At 44.6% G+C, this 25,000-nt stretch overlaps 1 protein-coding gene across 6 annotated transcripts in view; it reads left to right on the top strand.

Annotated features, from left to right (window-relative positions):
* The window catches only part of MAJIN (membrane anchored junction protein), a 39,225-nt gene that overhangs the window by 8,932 nt on the left and 5,293 nt on the right, over positions 1–25,000 (top strand). For 3 of the 6 annotated variants that reach the window (XR_002516944.2, XM_021925603.2, XM_021925604.2), the window contains exons 2-8: positions 6,394–6,511; positions 10,174–10,219; positions 14,933–15,008; positions 15,495–15,620; positions 17,498–17,529; positions 17,854–17,945; positions 19,464–19,527. Coding sequence is in view for 5 of the 6 variants with exons in the window: in XM_021925603.2 (XP_021781295.1) it covers positions 6,411–6,511; positions 10,174–10,219; positions 14,933–15,008; positions 15,495–15,620; positions 17,498–17,529; positions 17,854–17,945; positions 19,464–19,527 (537 nt within the window). In the remaining variant the exon portion in view is untranslated. The remainder of the gene's footprint in view (positions 1–6,393; positions 6,512–10,173; positions 10,220–14,932; positions 15,009–15,494; positions 15,621–17,497; positions 17,530–17,853; positions 17,946–19,463; positions 19,528–25,000) is intronic. The other 3 variants (XM_021925606.2, XM_021925605.2, XM_017948288.3) reach the window with 2 other exon arrangements.

Here is a 25,000-nt window from a genome sequence, read left to right as displayed (position 1 = left end):
GACTCTGTCTCAAAAAAATAAATAAATAAATAAATTTTGCTTTGATGTCTTTGTATCCAGAATGAATTGCCTTTGTCACGTAGAGTGGTGAGCGTGACCAGGGTTACAGTTTGGTAAAATGACTGACCGAGTGATATGTTGTAATGAAAAACGCGTGTATCAAAGAAGTCAACAATCTTGAGGGGCTAATCCTGGATTATGTGACTTTGTGAAATCATTTCCTTCTTTGGAGAAGTCACTTCCCTCTTATCCCCACCAAAATGGAAGGCATTTCCAGGTATAAGTGTTCATGAATCTGCTTCAGCAAAGGTGGACAGACCTCTGAGACCAGCCAAGGACTTTTTTTTTTTTTTTTTTTTGAGACGGAGTCTCACTCTGTTGCCCAGGCTGGAGTGCAGTGGTGCAATCTCGGCTCACTGCAAGCTCCGCCTCCTGGGTTCACGGCATTCTCCTGCCTCAGCCTCTCTAGTAGCTGGGACTACAGGTGCCCGCCACCACGCCTGGCTAATTTTTTGTATATTTAGTAGAGACGGGGTTTCACCGTGTTAGCCAGGATAGTCTCAATCTCCTGACCTTGTGATCCACCCACCTCGGCCTCCCAAAGTGCTGGGATTACAGGTGTGAGCCACTGTGCCTGGCCCAGCCAAGGACTTTTGAAAGTGGAAGGAGGCTGGGCGCAGTGGCTCACACTTGTAATCCCAGCACTTTGGAAGGCTGAAGCAGGTACATCAACTGAGGCCCGGAGTTCAAGACCAGCCTGGTCAAATCCTATCTTTACTAAAAAAATACAAAACTTAGCCAGGTGTGGTGGCGCATGTCTGTAATCCCAGTTATGTGGGAGGCTGAGGCAGGAGAATCACTTGAACCTGAGAGGCAGAGGTTGCAGTGAGCTGAGATCATGCCACTGCACTCCAGCTTGGGCAATAGAGTGAGACTCTGTCTCAAAAAAAAAAAAAAAAAAAAAAAGTGGAAGGAACAGCCTCATTTCTAAAACATGGGTTTTGGATTCATAGCATCAGTGAGATTTTCCTGTTATATTTTGTTACCCACACTCATTAATGGTCTTGAGATGGGGTCTTTCTCTGTTGCCCAGACTGGAGTGCAGGGGCACAATCTCAGCTCACCGCAGCCTCCACCTCCCCAGGTTCAAGCGATTCTCTTGCCTCAGTCTCCTGAGTAACTGGGATGACAGGCCCGCCACCATGCCCGCTAATTTTGTATTTTAGTAGAGACGGGGTTTCACCATGTTGGCCAGCCTGGTCTGGAACTCCTGACCTCAGGTGATCTGCTCGCTCGGCCTCCCAAAGTGCTGAGATTACAGGTGTGAATCACTGCTACCAGCCTAGTCAGTGTATTCTGAATAAATGCTATGGAAGCTCTTTTATTTCTCAGCACTGTGAAAGACTTTATCAATCCGTCACTGCATATTTAGCGGAGTACTAAATCATCAGCTCCTTCTGCCTCAGTAGTCAATATTACTATTCTCCTTTTTTTTTTTTTTTTTTTTTTTGAGACGGAGTCTTGCCTGTCACCCAGGCTGGAGTGCAGTGGCCGGGATCTCAGCTCACTGCAAGCTCCTCGGCCCGGTTCACGCATTCTCCTGCCTCTCAGCCTCCCGAGTAGCTGGGACTACTCGCCACCGGGGCCCGGGCTAGTTTTTTGTATTTTTAGTAGAGACGGGTTTCACCCATGTTAGCTCAGGATGGTCTCGATCTCCTGACCTCGTGATCCGCCTGTCTCGGCCTCCCAAAGTGCTGGGATTACAGGCTTGAGCCACCGCGCCCGGCCTAATATTACTATTCTCATATAGCATTTGGCTCTGCCTGAGGTTCTATGCACTGACCCAGATGTTTATGTGAAGCAAATTACTAAAACCTTGAAAAATAATTTTCCTTCAAGCATTAGTCCCTATGTGTCATTTACATCTAATTCTTGGGTATTTTCAAGGAAAAGTTCTTGGTTGGAATTTGTCAGATTTTGCATTGAGATTAAAGCTAATCAGTTTTGCATGTGTGTGCTCTCTGTCTCAAGAATTGATTTCCTGGAAAGTACTGCTCTCTTGAATTTGCTTTTTTTTTTTTTTTTTTTTTTGAGATAGAGTCTCACTCTATCCCCCATGCTGGAGTGCAGTGGCACGATCTTGGCTCACTGCAACCTCCACAACCTGGGTTCAAGCGATTTTCATGCCTTAGCCTACCAAGTAGCTGGGATTGCAGGTGTCCGCCACCACACTCGGCTAATTTTTATATTTTTAGTAGAGACGGGGTTTTGCCACATTGGCTGGACAGCTCTCAAACTCCTGACCTCAGGTGATCTGCCCACCTTGGCCTCCCAAAGTGCTGGGATTACAGGTGTGAGCCACCATGCCCGGCCTTGAATTTGCTTTTCTAGTGAAGCATTAGGGAGAAACTCTTCAAATCTATCATAATGGCTAATATTTATATAATACTCTGGAATTTACAAAGTAGCTACTTACAGCATTACCTCATTTAATCCCCACATTACAGGGGTTGTTGGAATCCCCATTTGTAGACATAGAAACTAGGAAATGAAGAAGTTAAGTGACTTGCTCAGGGACTAGTGACTAATAGAGGCAGAAGCAGGACTCAAGCCTTAGTTCTCCAATTCCAAATCTTATGTCTTTTGCACTATCCCATACTTCCTGTAAGTTTTCTTCCTTTGTTTTAAAGCCATCATTTGTGGTCACCTAAAAATGTGAGGAGAGTCTGACCCTTCATATGCAAGATCTCATCAACTTAATAATAGTTACTGGGACATAGTATCACTATGGCCACAGTACTCAATGTTGGAAAATAACCCCATGAAGTATTTGAGCCATTACTCCTATGTGGTTGTTTGGGATACACTGTCTAATCTTTATTTTCAAATGAGATAATTAGTGTATGGTGTTTGTTTCTGAATCGGGCAGCCAGCAATTAACAGGAACAGGCCCTAGCTAGAAGAGGGCTGTTTTTTATTCTTTCAGACAGCCAGCTGTGGTACAGCACGTGAAATTTCCTCTTTGGACTGTCATTTCAAGCAAATGTCCTTTATTTCCTTTGCTCTGATGCCCCATCCCTCTGTTGGGGGTGGGGCGGGGGGCAAGTTATTGCATCCTAGTAGAATCCCCTGGCCAGATGGCAGTGGCTCATGCCTGTAATCCAGCATTTTGGCAGGCAGAGGCAGGAGGATCACTTGAGGCCAGGAGTTCAAGACCAGCCTGGGCAACATAGTGAGACCCTGTCTCCAAAAATTTTAAAAATTAGCTGGGCATGGTGGTATGCATCTGTAGTCCTAGCTACTCAGGAGGCTGAGGTGGGAGGATCACTTGAGCCTAGGAGATTGACGCTACAGTGAACTATGAGTACACCACTGTACTCAAGCCTGGATGGCAGAGCAAGACCCTGTCTCTTAAAAAGAAAGAAAAGAAAAAAAAAAGGTCTGGGCACAATGGCTCACACCTGTAATTCCAGCACTTTGGGAGGCCAAGGCGGGCAGATCACGAGGTCAGGAGATAGAGACCATCCTGGTTAACACAGTGAAACCCCGTCTCTGTTAAAAGTACAAAAAAATTAGCCGGGCGTGGTGGCGGGTGCCTGTAGTCCCAGCTACTCTGGAGGCTGAGGCGGGAGAATGGCATGAACCTGGGAGGTGGAGTTTGCAGAGATTGTGCCACTGCGGAAAAAAAAAAAAAAAAAAAAAAAGTCAGGCTCAGTGGCTCATGCCTATAATGCCAGCACTTTGAGAGGCTGAAGCAGGCGGATCACCTGAGGTCAGGAGTTTGAGACCAGCCTGGCCAACATGGTGAAGCCCCGTCTCTACTAAAAATACAAAAATTAGCTGGGCATGGTGGCATGCACCTGTAGTCCCTGCTACTCGGGAGGCTGAGGCAGGAGGATCACTTGAACCTGGGAGACAGAGGTTGCAGTGAGCCGAGATCACACCACTGCATTCCAGCCTGGGTGACTGAGTGAGACCCTGTCTCAAAAAAAATCAAAAACAAAAACAAAAAGAGAATCCTCAGAAGAATTAAGAGTTAAATTTCTGTGGCAGTAATGTGAGTCTCACCAGGTGGGCTCACTGCCTACTGAGAAGAGTCATCTGGCACTAAAACATCAAAACTAGCCTGGGTTCCTGCCATGCCTTTGGCATGGGGCATCAGTTTTTTTCTCAGGATATGATCACTATTTCCCCTCTGGGGACTTTGCAGTTGGCACAACTATTTCTTTTCATTTTTGACTGCAATTCTAGTCTAAATAGTCTCATGGGCTCTGGCTCCAATCTCCTGTCATTCTAATCCCAAGCAGCCAAGATCAGACACTGGGGTATCTCTTTACTGGCAGCCCCAGACTTGAACTTTGGAAATTGTGGGAAATTCCATTCTTTGGGCACGTAGTACTTGTGACTCTACCATAGAAGAGTTTCTACCATAGAAGAGTTTTCCCTGCTGAGTAGAAATGGCATCAGAATAATATGGAGAAAAGCATAATGAAAATAGTCCTTTATGTGTATATGATATTTTACTACTTAAAAAGTGATTTTATGTTTATTATCTTGTTTTTTCCTCCTTATAACCCCAGGAAGCAGACTGGCAAAGTGGTTAAGAATATCAATTGTGGGCCAGGCGCGGTGGCTCAAGCCTGTAATCCCAGCACTTTGGGAGGCCGAGATGGGCGGATCACGAGGTCAGGAGATCGAGACCATCCTGGCTAACACGGTGAAACCCCGGCTCTACTAAAAAATACAAAAAACTAGCTAGGGCGGCAGAAGGGAGCCTGTAGTCCCAGCTACTCGGGAGGCTGAGGCAGGAGAATGGGGTAAATCCGGGAGGCGGAGCTTGCAGTGAGCCGAGATCCGGTCACTGCACTCAAACCTGGGCGACAGAGTGAGACTCCGTCTCAAAAAAAAAAAAAAAAAAAAAAAAAGAATATCAATTCTGGATCTGTATTGCCTTAGCTTAAATTCACTCCGCCGGCTTATGGTCACGCCTGTAATCCCAGCACTTTGGGAGGTCGAGGCGCCACGAGGTCACTGTGGTGGATCGGCATCATCCTGGCTAACACGGTGAAACCCCGTCTCTACTAAAAATACAAAAAATTAGCCGGGCGTGGTGGTGCAGGCCTGTAGTCCCAGCTACTCGGGAGGCTGAGGCAAGAGAATGGCGTAAACCCGGGAGGCGGAGCTTGCAGTGAGCCGAGATTGCACCACTGCACTCCAGCCTGGACGACAAAGCGAGACTCTGTCTCAAAAAAAAAAATAAATAAATAAATAAATTCAAATTCCAACATTCATATAGCTATGGGCAGTTTACTTCATCCCTCAGTGCCTCGATTTCCTCACCTATCAAATTTAGACTTACAGGCTTGTTGTGAGGATTGAGATTAAACTTAGAATAAGGCATGGCAAAAGTTGTTATTGAGAGTTGTTATTGTGTAAGAAAGAAAACCAAGGCTTAGAGAAATTAGGGACATTGGAATGAGATTCAAACTCAAATTCTCCTTATTTTGGGCCTGTTCTGTTGACTCCATCTCAGCTGCCTCTGAAAGCAATACCATGTATATTTGTATACTTGTACTAATGAATATAACTAGTTTTGATCATTAGGAACTCTGGATCTCCTCTAATTATTTATTTTTATTTTTCCCATCTCTTTTCTTTCCTTAACTTCCCACAGAGAGGACCTTAAGTGGACAGAGATTCTAGAACAGGAGAAATAAAACAAAAAGTGCTGGGGTATAGTAGGCACTCTTGGGACACAGGGAAGCCTCACGAGTAGGGGAGAGGAAGAGTAATTGATAGATCTAGAAAATAAGCCATTCCTTGGTGCCACTCAAAAACATTAGTGTACACCCTTATTTGCTACATTGGTTGTGGCAGGAAGTTGTAGTAATATCTTAATTTCATCTAAAATTGATAGCAAACATCCTCCTAATTGGCCTGTAATTGGTGTATCCTTTGGATTGTGTCATTATTTAACTTGAGCCCTCGATGTATCCACTGAGATTCCAGTGAAAGTGGAGATGGGAGAGAAGAACAGATTCAAGAGATACTTGGGAGAAACATTTAATTCTAACAAAGACCCTGTGAGTCATCAGGGCAGATACTAGTATCATTAGTCTTCTTGAAGAGAAATGATTTACATAAGGCCATAAATGATCAAACTTGAATTCTGGGCTTTTAACTGCAAGCATAAAGATTATCCCAACACACTGTATTTTCCCCATGCAGGTAGGAGAATGCTCCAGGTGATGATCCTGGTTCATAGGCAATAGTGATGAGTGTTGGACGTTTTACTCATGAAGAGATGTTACAGATTGGGCGGGTTCCCTTTCCTGTAAATAAGGAATAATCATTAGCTTTTTAGTAATTATCTAATATTTCTATTTTATTTAGGCTATCGTTTGGGAGCAATGAGTTTAAAACCCTTTACCTACCCATTTCCAGAGACGAGATTTCTTCATGCAGGACCCAATGTGTATAAATTCAAAATCAGATATGGGAACAGTATCAGGTAATTTCAAAAGTCGGAGGGTAGCCCATGTAAACACCAGTTAGTGCTCGTGCATTCACACAGGTCTCCTCTTCTCTGTCTTCACCCGGTTCAGGAGACTAGGTCACCTCTTCTCTACCTTCACCCAGCTCAGGAGACTGGTAAAGTAGCATCTTGCAGGACTGTCTTTCCCAGTATATATATTATTCATATGAGTTTCTAAATTAGGGACAACCTTTTTTTTTTTTTTAAAGAGAAGCAGATCTCTATGTTGTCTAGGCTAGTCTCAAACCCCTGACCTCAAGCAATCCTCTCACCTCTGCCTCCCCAAGTGTTGGGATTATAGGTGTGAGCCACCACACCCAGCCTAGGACAACATATCTTTGAAGCAGTGTTTCTCAAAATTTTACATCTCAGGGCCAGGCATAGTGGCTCATGGCTATAATCCCAGCACTTTGGGAGGCTGAGGTGGATGTATCACTTGAGGTCAGGAGTTCAAGACCAGCCTGGCCAACATGGTGAAACACTGTCTCTACTAAAAATACAAAAATTAGCCAGGCATGGTGGTGGGAGGCTGAGGCAGGAGAATCGCTTGAACCTGGAAGACGGAGGTTGCAGTGAGCTGAGATTGTGCCACTGCACTCCAGCCTGGGCCACAGAGTGAGACTTTGTCTCAAAAAAACATTTTTTTTTCCATCTCAGGACTCCCTTGCAATTTTTCTTTATTTCTTTTTTTTTTTTTTCCAAGACAGAGTTTCACATGTAGTCGTGTGATCACCGCAGCCTTGACCTGCTGGGCTTAAGGGTCAGCCTCCAGAGAAGCTAGGACTACAGGCTAATTTTAAAATACTTTTGGTAGAAATGAAGTCTCACTATGTTGCTCAGGCTGGTCTCAAACTCCTGGGCCCAAGGGATCCTCCCTCCTCAGCTTTCCAAAGTGTTGGGATTCCAGGCATGAGGCACCCGCACCCAACTTGCACTCTTTAAAATTATTAAGGACCCCAAAGAGCTTTTGATTAATCTGTCAATATTTGTCATAAAAATTAAAGCAAAAATTTGGCCGGGCGCACTGGCTCAGGCCTGTAATCCCAGCACTTTAGGAGGCCGAGGCAGGTGAATCATGAGGTCAGGAGTTTGAGACCAGCCTGGCCAACATGGTGAAACCCTGTCTCTACTAAAAATACAAAAAATTAGCTGAGTGTAGTGGCAGGCGCCTATAATCCCAGCTAACCAGGAGGCTGAGGCAGGAAAATCGCTTGAACTCGGGAGATGGAGGTTGCAGTGAGCAGAGATGGGCGCACTGCACTCCAGCCCAAGCAACAGTGTGAAACTCTGTCTCAAAAAAAAAAAAAAAGCAAAAATTTAAAACAGTTTATTAATTTAAGAATAATATATGTAACAAATATGATATTATTAAAGTTATATTTAGTGAACCGGGTGGGCATGATGGGTCACGCCTGTAATATCAGCTACTCAGGAGGCTGAGGCACGAGAATCACTTGAAGCCGGGAGTTGGAGGTTGCAGTGAGCTGAGATCACGCCACTGCACTCCAGACTGCCCGACAGAGTTAACCTCCATCTCAAAAATAAATAAGTAAAATAAAATTATATTTAAAAATTGAGAAGATTGGCATTATTTACATTCCTGGGATTTACCCCAGGGGTACCAGGGTGGTTTCAGCATGTAAAAAACAATCAGGCTGGGAGCAGTAGCTCACACCTGTAATCCCAGCACTTTGGCAGGCCGAGGTGAGTAGATGACTTGAGGTTAGGAGTTCAAGACCAGCCTGGCCAACATGGCAAAACCCCATCTATACTAAAATTACAAAAAAGTAGCTGGGTGTGGTGGCATGCACCTGAAGTCCCAGCTATTCAGGAGGCTGAGGCAGGAGAATCGCTTGAACCCGGGAGGTGGAGGTTGCAGTGAGCCGAGATCTTGCCACTGTACTGAATTTGATCAAACCCAGCACCTCACCCTTTCATGATAAAAACACTCAATTTAAAAACACACACACACACACATAGCTGGGCGCCGTGGCTCACACCTGTAATACCAGCACTTTGGGAGGCCAAATCAGACAGATCACCTGAAGTCAGGAGTTCAAGAGCAGCCTGGTCAGCATGGTAAAACCCTGTCTCTACTAAAAATACAAAAATTAGCTGAGCATGGTGGTGCACACCTGTAGTCCCAGCTACTCGGGAGGCTGACAGGAGAATCGGTTCAACCTAGGAGGCAGAGGCTGCAGTGAGCAGATCGTACCACTGCACTCCAGCCTGTGCAACAGAGCGAGACTCTGTCTCAAAACAAAGCAAAACTATAAACTAGAAATAGAAGGGAACTTTTGGGTAGGTGCAGTGGCTCACTCTTGTAATCCCAGTACTTTGGGAGGCTCAAATGGGAGGATCGCTTCAGCATAGGAGTTTGAGATCAGCCTGGGCAACAAAGTGAGACCCCGTCGCTACAAAAAATAAAAGAAATTAGGTGGACATGGTGGTTTGCACCTGTGATCCCAGCTGCTTGGAAGGCTAAGGCAGGAGGATCCATTGGCCCAGGGAGTTGAGGCTGCAGTTAGCCATGACCCCCGGCCTGACCTGGGATGATTTGTAACATGATGTTTCATTGGTGGTTTGGAACATTTGGTTCACTGAATTATGCACATCCTCCAAATATTGATACATTTCATTATACAGTATCGAAAAATATTTGTTAGTATCACTACAATCTTAAAAGTGTTGACATATTTGGAAATTGTCAAACTCAAAATGGTGGACGGAAACTTTCCAAAATTTAAATTTTCACTTGAAAGCCCAAAATTTATTGTTGACAACAAGTATTATCAGTTCTTTTCCTTGAGTTGACATGCCTATTTTATTCATTTTTAAGAAAGTGTCTGTCAAACTTCCAAGTATGAATAACAACCATAGTTTGTCTGTTAGCTGATCATTCAAGTAAAATATTCCATGAAGAAAAGCAGACAGTTCAGTTTGCAGCTTAAACAGTCACACATGTAAGTTTCCCTAAAATAACCATCATATTTTGGTATGCAGCAGAAGCGCTTTATGCATACTTCGTGTTTTATCACATAACATTTAAAAAGATATGTAGTTAAAGATTGAGATTTTATAAAATGGTTGCTTTTTTTTTTCCTGCTTCCTCAAGGATATTCAGTGAAACTGGATTTTTTTTTTTTTTCCTGTGCAGCAGTAAAGATTACTTTGACTGATAGTACAGCCTAGTGCAACTGGCTAGATTTGTGCTAAGGCACTGGCAATTTTGCCCACCATTGCTTTTGCAATCATGGTTACAAATATTAACACAGTGAGAAAGGCAAATAACACCTTAGTATTACTATGAAAATAGTTTTACCCTTGAAGACCCATTGAAAGGGTCTTCAAGACCCTTAAGGGTCCCCAAAGCACACTTAAAGTACAAGTGCTCTAACAAATGATTAACTTTCACAGTGGGAATTTCAGGTCTTGGCATGTCGAGAAGTCATTCTGTACCAATGTTCAGACCACACCACCTAGGTGATCACTTCTTCCCCATGAGCACTGGATCAGCACACACAGTTTGACTTATACTTCTTTAGCACAGTGGAAGTGTCATTTTTGCTCTAGTAATGTCTACTCTCTCCAGAGCTTTCCTTCATGTCTTACTTGTCTCTTGTTTGTTTACCTTCTAGAGGAGAAGAGATAGAAAATAAGGAGGTCATCATCCAGGAGCTGGAGGTAGGGAAAGAAGCATACGACTTCTGGAAAAGTGACTCTTTAAGCTAAGGATGCATCCACATTCAGGTTTTAATTATTTCCTACAAACTGAGTCACAACCTCCACTTGATAACTTGGCTTCTTCCTGCTACATCTCCTTTGCAAAAGAACTTTACTGTTTTTCCAGGGAAATTTAAAGCCTGTATTCTTTCTCAGTTTTCCTAGTTGAAGTGTCAGCACCTTTGAGGCTGAGAGCTTTTTGTTTTCACCAGAGTTTCCAGCCTTGGGCAGCTCTCTTTTGTGGCAGCTGGCATAGAGAAAGATTCCGGAGGACTGCCTCCTTCCAGGGCTCTGGGAAACCCACCATCCCAACCACTGCCTGGTACTTGACGTTCAGGAAACTCGACTGTAAATACACAGACAAGGCTGCTGTGTATTCATTTTAATTGGAAACATTTGCAATTGCCTTATTCCGACTTCATTTTCATTCCTTTCTACCCAGTTCCTCTAGCTTTAGGTTTTTCTACAGAAAGAAGACTGAGCAGGTGGTCAGCTTTACAAATTGGTGAAAGCAATGGACAAGGAGTTAGAGTTCTCGGGTTTGGCCCTGGATTCCAGTTCTGGCGTAGCCACCAATTAGCTATGTGACCGTTGGCAAATCATATATCAACTTGGATCTTATTTGCCTCATTTGGAAAATGAGAGGTTTAAACTAGCTTTTCCTCTTCTGACTTCACAATTCAGTGATTTGTGACTATTGTGATTTCTTAAGACATATGCCTCCACATTTCAAAGCAATTAGATACACTTAAACACAAAACTCTGTGAAACCAAAACTGAGTCATACCCTTAAGAAGGTACCTCTTGGCTAAGTGTTAAAAGATACATTAGGATCTTGCAGGACCCTCAAGGACATCATTATGAATGAGTTATTTTAACATAGGACCAAGAAAATGTTCTACCTGGTTTTTGTTTTTGTTTGAGATGGAGTTTTGCTCTGTCACCAGGCTGGAGTGCAGTGGCGCGATTTCAGCTCACTGCAACCTCCACTTCCCGGGTTCCAGTGATTCTCCTGCCTCAGCCTCCCAAGTAGCTGGGACTACCAGCGTGCACCACCATGCCCAGCTAATTTTTGTATTTTTAGTAGAGATGGGGTTTCACCATGTTGGCCAGGATGGTCTTGATCTCTTGACCTCATGATCCACCCACCTCAGTCTCCCAAAGTGTTGGGTTTACAGTGTGAGCCATTGCACCCGGCTGTTCTACTATTTTAATTATGGGCAGAGTAGGCTTTATTTCACTTTGTTTCAGTTAACCTGAGCAGTGAAAAGCTCATGGAAGCGTAACAGAGAGGAGGGAATACAGACTTTAGAGCCAATCAAACCTGGATTTGAAGTGTCCATACTAGGATAGTGTCTAGCTTCTAATTATAATAGCTAATATTTATTGAGTAATTACTATGGGAAGTGTTCTGCCATTCACAATTTGACTTTGGGCAAATTACCTACCCTCTCTGAGTCTGTTTCCTTACCTGTCAAATGGGGTTAATAAAGAAGGCCTGTTTCAAGACTGAGGATTAGAAATAGATGTCTGCAATGCCTGCCACACAGTAGCTCAATAATTAGTAGCTTGAGAGCATTTACATTCACCATATGTCATATTTCCAAGATGCATTTGATATGCATATGCATCTTTCTCTTATGCTCACTAGTTTGGGGTCAGATGTTATCATTCTGTTTTCGTCATTTAGAAAACACTGAAGCCGGGCACTGTGGCTCACACCTTTAATCCCAGCACTTTGGGAGGCCAAGGCAGGTGGATCACCTGGAGTCAGGAGTTTAAGACCAGCCTGGCCAACATGGCAAAACCCCATCTCTACTAAAAATACAAAAATTAGCTGGGTGTGGTGGCACGTATCTGTAGTCCAAGCTACTCAGGAGACTGAGGCAGGAGAATTGCTTGAACCTCGGAGGCAGAGGTTGCAGTGAGCCAAGATCGCACCACTGCACTCCAGCCTGGACAACAGAGTGAGACTCCATCTCAAAAAAACCCCGGCAAACATTTACTGAGAAGCAGGATAGCCTATGGGTTAAGACTAGGAACTCTGGAACCCTACTACCTTGGTTCAGATCTTGGCCCCGCTATTTCTAGTTATGTAATCTAGACTACATTTTTTCACTTCTCTTTGTCTGTTTCCTCGTCTATAAAATGGGAATAACAGAATTGCCTATCTCACAGGGGTTTTGTGAGAGTTAAATTAATTAATATGTATAAAAACACGGCCAGGATTGGTGGCTCACGCCTGTCATCCCAGCGCTTTAGGAGGCCAAGGCAGGAGGATCACCTGAGGTTAGGAGTTCGTGACCAGCCTGGCCAACATAGTGAAACCCCATCTATACCAAAAATATAAAAGTTAGTCAGGTGTGGTGGCAGGTACCTGTAATCCCAGCTACTTGGGAGGCTGAGGCAGGAGAATCGCTTGAACCCGGAAGGCAGAGGTTGCAGTGAGCGGAGATCATGCCATTGCACTCCATACTCCAGTCTGGGCAGAAGAACAAAACTTCATCTCAAAAACAAACAAAAGGCTGGGCGTGGTCGCTCATGCCTGTAATCCTAGCACTTTGGGAGGCCAAGGTCGGCGGATTGCCTGAGCTCAGGTGTTTGACACCAGCCTGGGCAACATGGCGAAACCCCATTTCTACTAAAAATACAAAAAAATAGCTGGGCGTGGTGGTGCGTGCCTATAATCCTAGCTACTTGGGAGGCTGAGGCACGAGCACTGCTTGAACTCAGGAGGTGGAGGTTGCAGTGAGCCAAGATTGTGCCACCCCACTCCAGCCTGGGTGACATAATGAGATTCTGTCTCAAAAAAAACAAAAAACAGAAACACTTCCCATAGTAATTACTCAATAAATATTAGCCAGTATAATTATAAGCTAGACACTGTGCTACTATGGAGAATACAAAGATAAACAAGACACAATTTCTTTTTTTTTTTTTTTTTGAGACAAGGTTTCACTCTGTTGCTAGGCTAGAGTGCCGTGATGCAATCATAGCTCACTGCAGCCTCGATCTCCCAGGTTCAGGTGACCCTCCCACTTCAGCCTCCCGAGTAGCTACGACTACTGGTGTGTGCCACCACACCCAACTCATTTTTGTATTTTTGGAGAGATGGAGTTTTGCCATGTTGCCTAGGCCAGTCTCGAACTCCTGGGCTCAAGCAATCCACCTGCCTTGGCCTCCCAGAGTGCTGGGATGACAGGCATGAGCCACTGTGCTGGCCACAGTTTCTATCTTCTTTAAGAACATTATTTTTTTGAGACGGAGTCTCGCTCTGTCACCCAGGCTGGACTGCAGTGGCCGGATCTCAGCTCACTGCAAGCTCCGCCTCCCGGGTTCACGCCATTCTCCGGCCTCAGCCTCCCGAGTAGCTGGGACTACAGGTGCCCGCCGCCTCACCCGGCTAGTTTTTTGTATTTCTTAATAGAGACGGGGTTTCACCGTGTTAGCCAGGATGGTCTCGATCTCCTGACCTCGTGATCCACCCGTCTCGGCCTCCCAAAGTGCTGGGATTACAGGCTTGAGCCACCGCGCCCGGCCAGTTTCTATCTTCTTTGAACCCAAACATGAGAACACTGAAGCTTAGGGTGAAATGACAAGCCTGGGACTGAAATTGAGACTTTTTCCCCATAGAAATTTAGTAGTCTTTATGATGCCAAATTAATTAGTGTAGACTAATAAGCATTAGGGACTAATCGATTAAAATTTAAAGTGAGTGGAAAAAAAAGTTTGACTTAAACAAAAGCAAAATACTATATATCAGTAAATACCAGTGTTGTTCATTCATTCAATGTACATTTAGTGAAGACTTGTTATGCGTTATTCACGATAGTAGACACCATAGAAGGGATACTAAGATAAATCAGGTGTATATTCTACTTCAAGTAGATCTCCCAGTAAGGAATATAAAACATTTGTGTGTATGTGGAATGTAGTAAAGACTCCAGGCTAACTACTGTTCAGTTTGATACTAACAGTTAATTACAACTTGGTAAATCAGGGGAAGCTTTCTAGGGGAGATGACTTTTGAACTATGCCTTAAAGGATAGTTGAATTTGGACAAGTGCTGATGGGTGGAAAGGGCATTTCAGGAAGAGAAATTCCCTTTCTATGCAAAAAAAAAGTGTAGAAATGGAGAAGTAGGATGGGTGCAGTGGCTCACGCCTGTAATCCCAGCACTTTGGGAGACCAAGGAGGGCAGAGCATAGTGAGCTATGATTGCGTCACTGCACTCTAGCCTAGGCGACAGAGTGAAACCTTGTCTCCAAAAAAAAAAAAAAAAGAAAGAAACTCCTGAGCCTAGGAGTTCAAGACCATCCTGGGCAACATGGTGAAACCACATCTCTATAAAAAATAAAGAAATTAGAAGGGTGTGGTGGTGCACGCCTTTAGTCCCAGCTACTGGGGAGGTTGAGGTGGGAGGATCACTTGAGCCCAGGAGGCAGAGATTGCAGTGAGCAGAGATCATGCAACTGCACTTCAGCCTGGGCCACAAAGCGAGGCTCTCTCAAAAAAAAAAAAAGAAAAAGAAATGGAGAATCAGAACACATGTTAAAGGAACAGCAAATGGTTCAGTTTTGATAGTATATAGGGTATGTGATTAGCAGTGACAAATATAAACAAAGATTGGCTGAGACTCAACAATGTTAAAGTCATTTCAAATATGTTTTTCAGGATTCTATCCGCGTGGTCTTGGGAAACTTGGACAATCTTCAGCCCTTTGCTACAGAACACTTCATTGTATTTCCCTGTATCCTTTTTTTTTTTTTTTTTTTTGAGATGGAGTCTTGCTCTGTTGCCCAGGCTGGAGTGCAATGGTGTGATCTTGGCGCACTGCAACCTCAGCCTCCCAGGTTCAAGCGATTCTCCTGCCTCAGCCTCTCGAGTAGCTGGGATTACAGGTACGTGCCATCACGCCTGGCTAATTTTGGTATTTTTAGTAGAGGCAGTGTTTCACCATGTTGGCCAGACTGGTCTTGAACTCCTGACCTCAGGTGATCCGCCCGCCTCCGCCTCCCAAAGTGCTGGGATTACAGCCGTGAGCCACCGCGCCCAGCCTATCCTTTCTTTTCTGGCTGGAAATGAGCTACGGCCCACATTTTAGACTCAAATGAAAGTAGCAAAACCATAGGCAGTTTGGAGGGTAGGTCAGGGGAAGGAGAGAGAGTTTCTCCCTAAAATAGTACTTAGGAATGCATACTGGCATCTTTCCTTACTCCTTAGCATCATTTTCCAGATAAAAGCAAATGGGAGAGAGTTTCCCACCTGAAATTCAAACATGGAGAAATTATCTTGATCCCCTACCCATTTGTTTTTACTCTATACGTGGAGATGAAATGGTTCCATGAAAACCTGTCACCTGGTAAGTGGAATGATGTGAATGTGAATGGCAGAGAAGAAAATGGTTTAGCAGTGCCAGCTGGATATGGTGAAATGGGCTACCAGATTGGGCTCCAGCCATACAGTGCACAGGTCAGGATCATGTGCTCCAGGCCAGATTGACTAGTTCAAATACTGGTGGCCCTGCCACTTAACAGCTGTGTGAAGTTAAATAAATTAATCTCTCTGTGCCTCCCCTGTGAAATTGTGAAGTATAATATTACTACCTATATCATTGAGTTGTTAAAAGGATTAAATAAATAATAGTAGATGAAAAGTACAAAGCCTGACTTAATCACTGAATGAAAGATAAGTATTATATAAACCCTTCCATTAGAGTAAATTCCATGATTTTCACTTTAGAGCTTTCTTAAAGGTATCTCCCAATTTTATTTTTATTTAGACAGAGTCTCACTCTGTTACCTAGGCTGGAGTACAGTGGTGTGATCGTAGTTCACCGTAACCTCTAACTCCTGGGCTCAAGTGTTCCTCCTCCCTCAGCTTCCCAAGTAGCTAGGACTGTGGGTGTGTACGACCATCTCCGGCTAATTTTTTTTTTTTTTTTTTTTTTTTAGTAGAGACAGGGTCTCACTATCTTGCACCATCGGGTCTCAAACTCTTGGGCTCAAGCAATCCTCCCACCTCGGCCTCCCAAAACACTGGAATTACAGGCATGAACCACTGTGCCTGGCCCAAATTTTTATTCTCTGAAGGCCATGGGTATTTTTGCTGATTGAGGGACAAGTAAACACCTACCCTTTTGATTTGAAAAGGGGTGCAGGCTGGGCACAGTGGCTTATGCCTGTAATCCCAGTACTTTGGGAGGCCAAGGCAGGAGGATCACTTGAGGCCAGGAATTCAAGACCAGCCTGACCAACATGGTGAAACCCCATCTCTACTAAAAATAAAAAAGTTAGCCGGGCATGGTGGTGCGTGCCTGTAATCCCAGCTACTCAGGAAGCTGAAGCAGAAGAATTGCTTGAACCCAGGAGGCAGAGATTTCAGTGAGCCAAGATCACGCCACTGTACTCCAGCCTGGGCGCTAGAACAAGACTCTGTCTGAAAAAAAAGATGTGCATATATATATATACACACACACACATATATATATATGATGTAGCCTGGCATGGTGGTGCATGCCTGTAGTCCCAGCTACTCTGGAGGCTGAGGAAGGAGAATTGCTTGAATCTGGCAGGCAGAGGTTCTGGTGAGCCAAGATCACACCACTGTACTCCCGCCTGGGCAACAGAGCTAGCTCTGTCTCAAAAAAGAAAAAAGAAAAGAAAAGGGGTGCAAAGGCCTTGCCTCAAAATATCTCCCCTTTTCATTTGTCACAGGTAGCTGAAGTTCTACTTTTTTCTTTTGTAGTAAGAATCGTCCCCTCCCTTTTCAAACCCCTTCTAGCTTATAGATTATAGTCATTCTGAAACAAGGGAGGAAGAGAGTTTGAAGACACTATTTTTAGGGAAAATGGTACCAGGTAGAAGGGAGAAGGGCACATGAGGAGTCTTTGTCTAGGGTCAGTTCCAAGAAATAAATAGTAGCCAGAAATCCAGGTAAAACAGCATCATGGTTAGGCCTGGTGGCTCACTTTGGGAGGCCAAGGCAGGTGGATCACCCGAGGTCAGGAGTTTGAGACCAGCCTGGCCAACGTGGTGAAACCCCCCTCTCTACTAAAAATGCAAAAATTAGCCAGGTGTGGTGGCACATACTTGGGAGGCTGAGGGAGGAGAATCGCTTGAACTCAAGAGGCGGAGGTTGCAGTGAGCCGAGATCACACCACTGCACTCCAGTCTGGGCAACTTAATCTCCAAAAAAAAAAGTATTATTTTATTATGACACTCAAATTTCCTATTGTAGGGAAACCAGTAAGTGACAGTCCTCTTGGGTTGGTAAGTTTGCCTTTTCTGTACAAAATGAAAATTGCCTTTATCACCTTCTTTTGTCCAAAAAGTCCTGCTCTTGCCTCTTCCTCTTACTTTGCCCCTCAGTTGCTGCCCAGATCCAATCAGAATTGTAAACATAAGACAGTATTTTCCCCCTTGGCTAGATTTCTGAGACCATGTCTCTAACAGAATGTCTATTCTGACTTGCAAAGCTGGTGTTAAAAGTTGCCTTTGGCAGTTTAAGGATGGGGAGTTTTCTTCACTGTGCCTTCATGAACTGGGAGCAACTCTGGAAAGGAGGAGTCACAGGCATCTGCTTCCTCTCTGAAGGTCCCAGCTGAGAAGAAAGCAGTAGGAGCTGTGATGAGGAAACGAAAACACATGGACGAGCCCAGCTCCCCCAGCAGGCCAGGGCTGGACAGGTCAGTGGTGTGGGGAGACAGTCTCGCTCCTTCATCCTAATTAGGCTTTGCCAGCTATTACCATTGGTTGATCCTGTCCTTGGGCGAGTCACTTTCTTTTTCAGGACTTCATCAGTATCTGCCTATTCCAGTGGGTGGACTAAGGAAAGGAGCAAGTTAATATTTACAATATACTTTGAACATAGTCCCTTTTTCAGCAAAGTATGATTTTTCTTCTCAAGATGAAGGCTGAGAAGAAATACAGCCCGATCTAAACAATTGAATTCAGCACATTCAATAATACTTACTATGGTAATATCACCAGAAGTCTCAAAATATTATACAAAAACATAGGGAAGGCCGGGCGCGGTGGCTCAAGCCTGTAATCCCAGCACTTTGGGAGGCCGAGGCGGGTGGATCACGAGGTCAGGAGATCGAGACCATCCAGGCTAACATGGTGAAACCCCGTCTCTATTAAAAATACAAAAAAAAAAAAAAACTAGCCGGGCGTGGTGGCGGGCGCCTGTAGTCCCAGCTACTCGGAGGCTGAGGCAGGAGAATGGCGTGAACCTGGGAGGCGGAGCTTGCAGTGAGCCGAGATGGCGCCACTGCACTCCAGCCTGGGTGACACAGCGCGAGACTCCGTATCAAAAAAAAAAAAAAAAAAACATAGGGAAACTCTTGAAAGAATAAGAACAAATAAAATATAATTCTATTTTACCCAGTGAGCAGTTAGCTTTTGGAACCTTAAGAGGCAGTCCAGACTAAAATGTAAATGTTTGCAAGAGGGTATGTATCAATCATTGGGTGGGGTACTGTGATATTAGGGGGAATGTTGAGCCATCCCTAACATATTGTTACTGTGGAGGCTACTTATGTTCTTCTTTCAGTTCTCTATCAGTGACAAAATGAGTCAGTAAGACAATTCAGTCATTCTTATTAGCACCCTAGAAAGCTAATAAGAATGCTGCTGGAATAATCCAAGGTGTGGTTTGTTTCGTAGCCCAAGATGCTTCCACCCTAGGCCCACAGAGAACAGCTACCCTTTTCCTGGGACACTGTGGATCCCTAGACATACAGGAGAAGTAAGGTAGACTAGGAAGCTGACCCCATGCTCTCCAGATGCACATGTAGATGAAGAGATAGGGAGCTCCTTTTCAAGCCAGGTGGAATGTGAGGGTACTTGGAGGTATGAAGCTTTGTTGTGTTCCATTCGACTGAATTTTCCATGTAAGTGAGGTCTCAGATCTTCCCTTTCTCTGGGTTTTAATGCACAGTCAAGTATTTCAAAATCTGATACCTGCTGTCAGTCACATTTTCACTTTCTCAAACCCCAGATCCCTAAGTGTCTCAAACTGGGATTCTGCTGTGAAGTAAAGCAGCACCCAAAGAAAATTTGGCCACCCAATTTATTCTGCCGGCCAGGAGTGGTATAAAAATAGCCAACCTGCTGAAATATTCATTTGGGCCACATTTGCTTGAATGTAGTGATATTGCCTCTGCCAGTAACATTCCCTGCATATTTTCCCCCCACCTCAGGGCCAAGATAGGGACTTCCAGCCAAGGCTCCAGCAAAAAGAAGCCCCCTATGGAAACCAGGAGAGTAAGTACTAAAATGGAGGCTTAGAGGCTGTCAGCTATTCCTGTTCTGTTACAAGTCGGGATTCCGGTTACCAGCACATCTTGGTTTTTCATGCAGATTGAATTGACTGAACTCATTCTTGGGTTTCACCGTCTGCAGAATAACATTCAACTATTATGCCCTTGCCACAGCACATCCCAAAGTGGCTGCATAATAACACGCATCGATGAATCTTTTTGTTAAAAAGTCCTCTCTTTGCCTGGTACAGTGACTCATGCCTGTAATCCCAGCACTTTGGGAGGCTGAGGCGGGCGAATCACCTGAAGTCAGGAGTTCGAGACCAGGCTGGCCAACCTGGTGAGACCCAGTCTCTACTAAAAATACAAACTATTAACCAAGTGTGGTGGTGAACGCCTGTAATCCCAGCTACTCGGGAGGCTGAGGCAGGAGAATCACTTGAACCCAGGAGGCAGAGGTTGCAGTGAGCCAAGGTCGTGCCACTTCACTCCAGCCTGGCAACAGAGTGAGACTCCATCTCAAAAAAAAAAAAAAAAAAAAAAAGGCCAGGCACGGTGGCTGATGCCTGTAATCCTAGCACTTTGGGAGGCCGAGGCCGGTGGATCATGAGGTCAGGAGATCGAGACCATCCTGGCTAAGACGGTGAAACCCTGTCTCTACTAAAAAAAAATACAGAACATTAGCCAGGCGTGGTGGCAGGTGCCTGTAGTCCCAGTTGCTGGGGAGGCTGAGGCAGGAGAATGGCGTGAACCCAGGAGGCAGAGCTGGCAGTGAGCCGAGATTGCACCACTGCACTGTAGCCTGGGTGACAGAGCGAGACTCAAAAAAAAAAAAAAAAAAAAAAATCCTCTCTTTTCAGCTTAAAAAGCTACTTGTACTCTGCAGTTGAAATAAGAAAATATGTCTATATAGGATTGAGGTGGAATCTAGTATAGAATTTTCCCTTTAGGAAACTTTTCGCCTTCATCTATACTGGGGTCTGAGTCTAGGAACATCTAGTTTTAACAAATGAGCTAGGCATGTATCAGCACTGATAACTGGTAAGAGAAAACTTCTAGAGCAGTGAAGGGTTGGCCCCTGATGGAAATTAGATTTCATTTATGGGGTATGTTTCCCATTTAGATATTCATATATCTGGTACCCCTCCTCCATTTTAGGACTTCTTTTCTATATATTCTCTAAAATAGTGACCTTTTTCTTTTCCTCCCCTCTTTTTTTTTTTTTTTTTGAGACGGAGTCTCGCGCTGTGTCACCCAGGCTGGAGTGCAGTGGCGCGATCTCGGCTCACTGCAAGCTCCGCCTCCCAGGTTCACGCCATTCTCCTGCCTCAGCCTCCGAGTAGCTGGGACTACAGTCGCCCGCCACCACGCCCGGCTAGTTTTTTGTATTTTTAGTAGAGACGGGGTTTCACCATGTTAGCCAGGATGGTCTCGATCTCCTGACCTCGTGATCCACCCGCTTCGGCCTCCCAAAGTGCTGGGATTACAGGCTTGAGCCACCGCGCCCGGCCTCCTCCCCTCTTTAAATAGCTGTTAGCTGGTATCCATGCCTTAAAGATCCTTCCTTTTTTTCTCTATGTCTCCAAAGTTGCTCTGACCCTAAGTATCCAAACACAAACAACTCACTTTCTTCACCTTCCCAGGACCCATAACATGAGCAGTTATCAAGTAAACATTTACATATGCATTCATTCAACAATTTTTTTTTTTTCTTTTTTGAGACAGGGTCACACTCTGTTGCCCAGGCTGGAGTGCAGTGGTGCAATCTCGGCTCACTGCAACCTCTACCTCTCAGGCTCAAGCGATCCTCTCATTTCAGCCTCTGGAGTAGCTAGGACTACTGGCATGTGTCACCACACCTGACTAATTTTTGTATTTTTTGTAGAGATGGAGTTTTGCCATGTTGCCCAGGATGCATTCAACAAATTTTCTTTGAGTGTCTACTATGTGCCAAGTACCAGGGATACACCAGCAGTGTACAGCTAGGTAGACAATTACTGATAGATGTGCCATGTGCAGGGGTAGAAGGAAGCACAGGATACAAAGGGAGCATAAAGTGGCCAGGAGGGAAGGATTCCCAGAGTAGCTTGAAGTCCAGTGCTGAGAAATGTTACTGGAAAAGTCAGAATGGACTGGATCATGAAAAGCCTTGAGACTACCTTCAAGATCACAGGACTTCTCTAAAACATTTTTAAGTAGAAAAATTAAGTTATTTTCATTTCTAAGGGATTGTTCTGTCTCCTGCTCACAAGGCATTGTGTTGGGTGCTGGGGCATACACAAACATATGTAAACCCTGATTTCTTTTTTCTAGGAGCTTGTAATTTAGTTGGGGAAGGAGTGTATCTGGGGATTTATACCTCTGCCTCTGTGTGCGGGGGCAGAGTCCAGGGCCCCAGTTGTGCTGTGGCCAGCTGGCCCACTGAGTGATTTTGGGCAGATGGTCAACCCCTTCTATGCCTCCCATCCTTTAGGATGGTAAGAAAAAGAAATGAGAAAGTACATGAGGAGTACTTGAAGCTCTGGAGAACAAAAACACTTTATACAACCAAGATAATTACTATTAAAGGAACATTTTCCTCGCTCTCTAACTTCGTATCTTCCTATTCTTAGTTTGACACATCATCTCCCTCAAGAACAGTACCCACAGCTTCTTACTCAACATAATTACCTTTTCAACCTGATTCTGGATTTAGAAAAAACTCTAGTAAAAGGAACATGTTTATTGATTTTGACTCAAGGCCCATCATGGACCCTGTTCCCAGGAAGATGATTTCTCCTAAATTAAAGTGATCATAGTGACTCTCAGTATAAGTCACTTGAGCTGGAAAAATTGAATTTGCTCCTATGGTCCATTGCTTAATATGTTCTGCCCCCTTTGCAGGGAGTTATGGTGTAGAATCACAGTCACTGTGCATGTGCGTGTCTGAACACATTGGGAGCCTGTGTGGGGAAAGCTTAGAAGAATACAACACGTACCTCTGTTTCATAAGAAGTGTTTAGGGAGAATGGGAAGGAAGAGCAGAACCCCCTTGCCTTTGTTACTTCAGGTCCCAGATTTAGAGATCCAGACTTTGGAAGGATAAAAAAATGGGAGGGAGCAGATGAATGACCCAGAAATGAAACAGACTAACTGCACGTCGCATTTTGTTGTTGTTGTTGTTTTGCTATATCTGCTTGAACTGCACTTCTAAACAGATCTGGCCCTGAACATGCAGAGGACAGTCTTGCATCAGGTTTTCAGAGTATTATGTTCTGATGGAGGTCCCAGATGATACCTTCAGTCTGAATTCCAGCTATAATGTTTTTCCTCCCTTATGACTTTTTCTTGAGAAGACATCTCTCAAGATTTTGGGAGATCACAAAAAGGCTACACTGTCTTATGAGGGGACTCTTCCCTGGTTCAGAGGTAGGCTGTACCTCTGTCCCAGGGCCTTTGCCCTCTTGTTCCTCCTACCACCCTTAATAGATGCTTTCATTAGGGCTACTGTATGCAGCAGGATTAAAGCCCCGAACCATAGTTTCATTAAATTTGTAAGAATCATTCCCTCAAGCCGGAAACCAGAGCTTGGCCCTCTAAATTCCATCTCCACCATCTATAGAAAAGGTAAGAATGGTCTCCTTCCTCCCCAGAGTTCCCTGTCGCTTTTATAGGAATATGACTTAGGTAGCTGCCCATGTGGTCTGGGATTTGAGCGGTTTGTGAAGAGGCTCAGTTCAGACATAGCTGCCATTCTAACCCGAAGTTTATTCTTAGGATGGGGGCTAGTTCTAGCTTTTCTAGAGACTTGCCATGCCTCTGCCTCCCAGAACCTACCTTTACGGTCTGCAGCCCCTTGCTCTAGAACTGTTAGCCATGGGAGCTAAGCTATGGGAACGTAAAGGCTTAAGAATGATACAATGGGCTTTGGGGGCTTGGGGGAAAGAGTGGGAAGGGGGTGAGGGATAAAAGACTATACGTTGGGTATAGTGTACACTACTTGGGTGATGGGTGCACCAAAATCTCAGAAATCATCACTAAAAAAACTTATTCATGTAACCAGACACCACCTGCTCCCCAAAAACCTATTGAAATAAAAAATAAATTTTAGGCCGGGCGCGGTGGCTCAAGCCTGTAATCCCAGCACTTTGGGAGGCCGAGACGGGCGGATCACGAGGTCAGGAGATCGAGACCATCCTGGCTGACACGGTGAAACCCCGTCTCTACTAAAAAATACAAAAAACTAGCCGGGCGAAGTGGCGGTTGCCTGTAGTCCCAGCTACTCGGGAGGCTGAGGCAGGAGAATGGCGTAAACCCGGGAGGTGGAGCTTGCAGTGAGCTGAGATCCGGCCACTGCACTCCAGCCTGGGTGACAGAGCGAGACTCCGTCTCAAACAAAAAAATAAAATAAATAAATAAATAAATTTTTAAAAATGGGAAAAAAATTCACAGAACTGCACACCCAAAAGAAAGAAAAAAAGAACTCTTCACCAGCAAAACAGCTTGAGGAGCTCCATCATTGCTGGGTAAAGCCCCTAGGTTCAGACTGGGTGAAGAGAGTAGTAGCCAGTGGCAGAGATTCCCAAAGAAAATATAATAACTATATTTCTGATTATCAGGGTGTTTACTGGAAAATGTTGTGGGCCTGGAATCAGGTTGTAAAATGTCCTCTTCAGAGTACAAAGAAATTTATATAAAGGAGCAGCACATGGAGAAATAATAAGATTGTGTTATATTATGCTAGCTGCTAATGCCACAGTCATGTTTCTACCATGCCTGGCTCTAGCCATGCTGATCCTATTTATTCTTTAATGGCACTGTGCCCTCATACATCATGTCCCTGTCTGGAATGCCCTGCTGCGACCGACCATCTCCTCACCCCCGTTATGACAACATCCCACTCATCCATCCATCCATCCATGAAGGCTCCATTCAAATATCACTTCCCCTGTGAAGCCTTCCTTGACTAACGCCACCTGCTCCATTAATGTCCTTTCAGCAACCACAGCACTCTATACGGATTCATTGGTCTTATCACACTCTTTTTTTTTTTCCCGAGACAGAGTCTCGCTCTGTCTCCCAGGCTGGAGTGCAATGGCGCGACCTTGGCTCACTCTGCCTCCTGGGTTCAAGCGATTCTCCTGCCTCAGCCTCCTGAGTAGCTGAGATTAAAGGTGCCCACCACCACGCCTGGCTGATTTTTTCTATTTTTAGTAGAGACAGGGTTTCACCATGTTGGCCAGGCTGGTCTCGAACTGCTGACCTCGGATGATCCATGCGTCTCGGCCTCCCAAATTGCTGCGATTACACAGGCATGAGTCACCATGCCCGGCCATCATACTGTCTTGACTTAGTTTATGTCCATTTGCTCCATAGAGTATACCTTTCTCCAAGGTCAATTTAAGGTCCTCCTGATTTCTGAAACCTCATGTTACTGAGAAGGCACTCAGTAACATGGGATGATAAGTTAAACCCACCTTGATTTATTCTTGGCTTTT

The sequence above is a fragment of the Papio anubis genome, chromosome 12 (assembly GCF_008728515.1).
Source record: "Papio anubis isolate 15944 chromosome 12, Panubis1.0, whole genome shotgun sequence".
Taxonomy (NCBI): domain Eukaryota; kingdom Metazoa; phylum Chordata; class Mammalia; order Primates; family Cercopithecidae; genus Papio; species Papio anubis.
The sequence above is the reverse complement of the archived record's forward strand: the minus strand, read 5'-3'. Positions and strand labels throughout refer to the sequence as shown.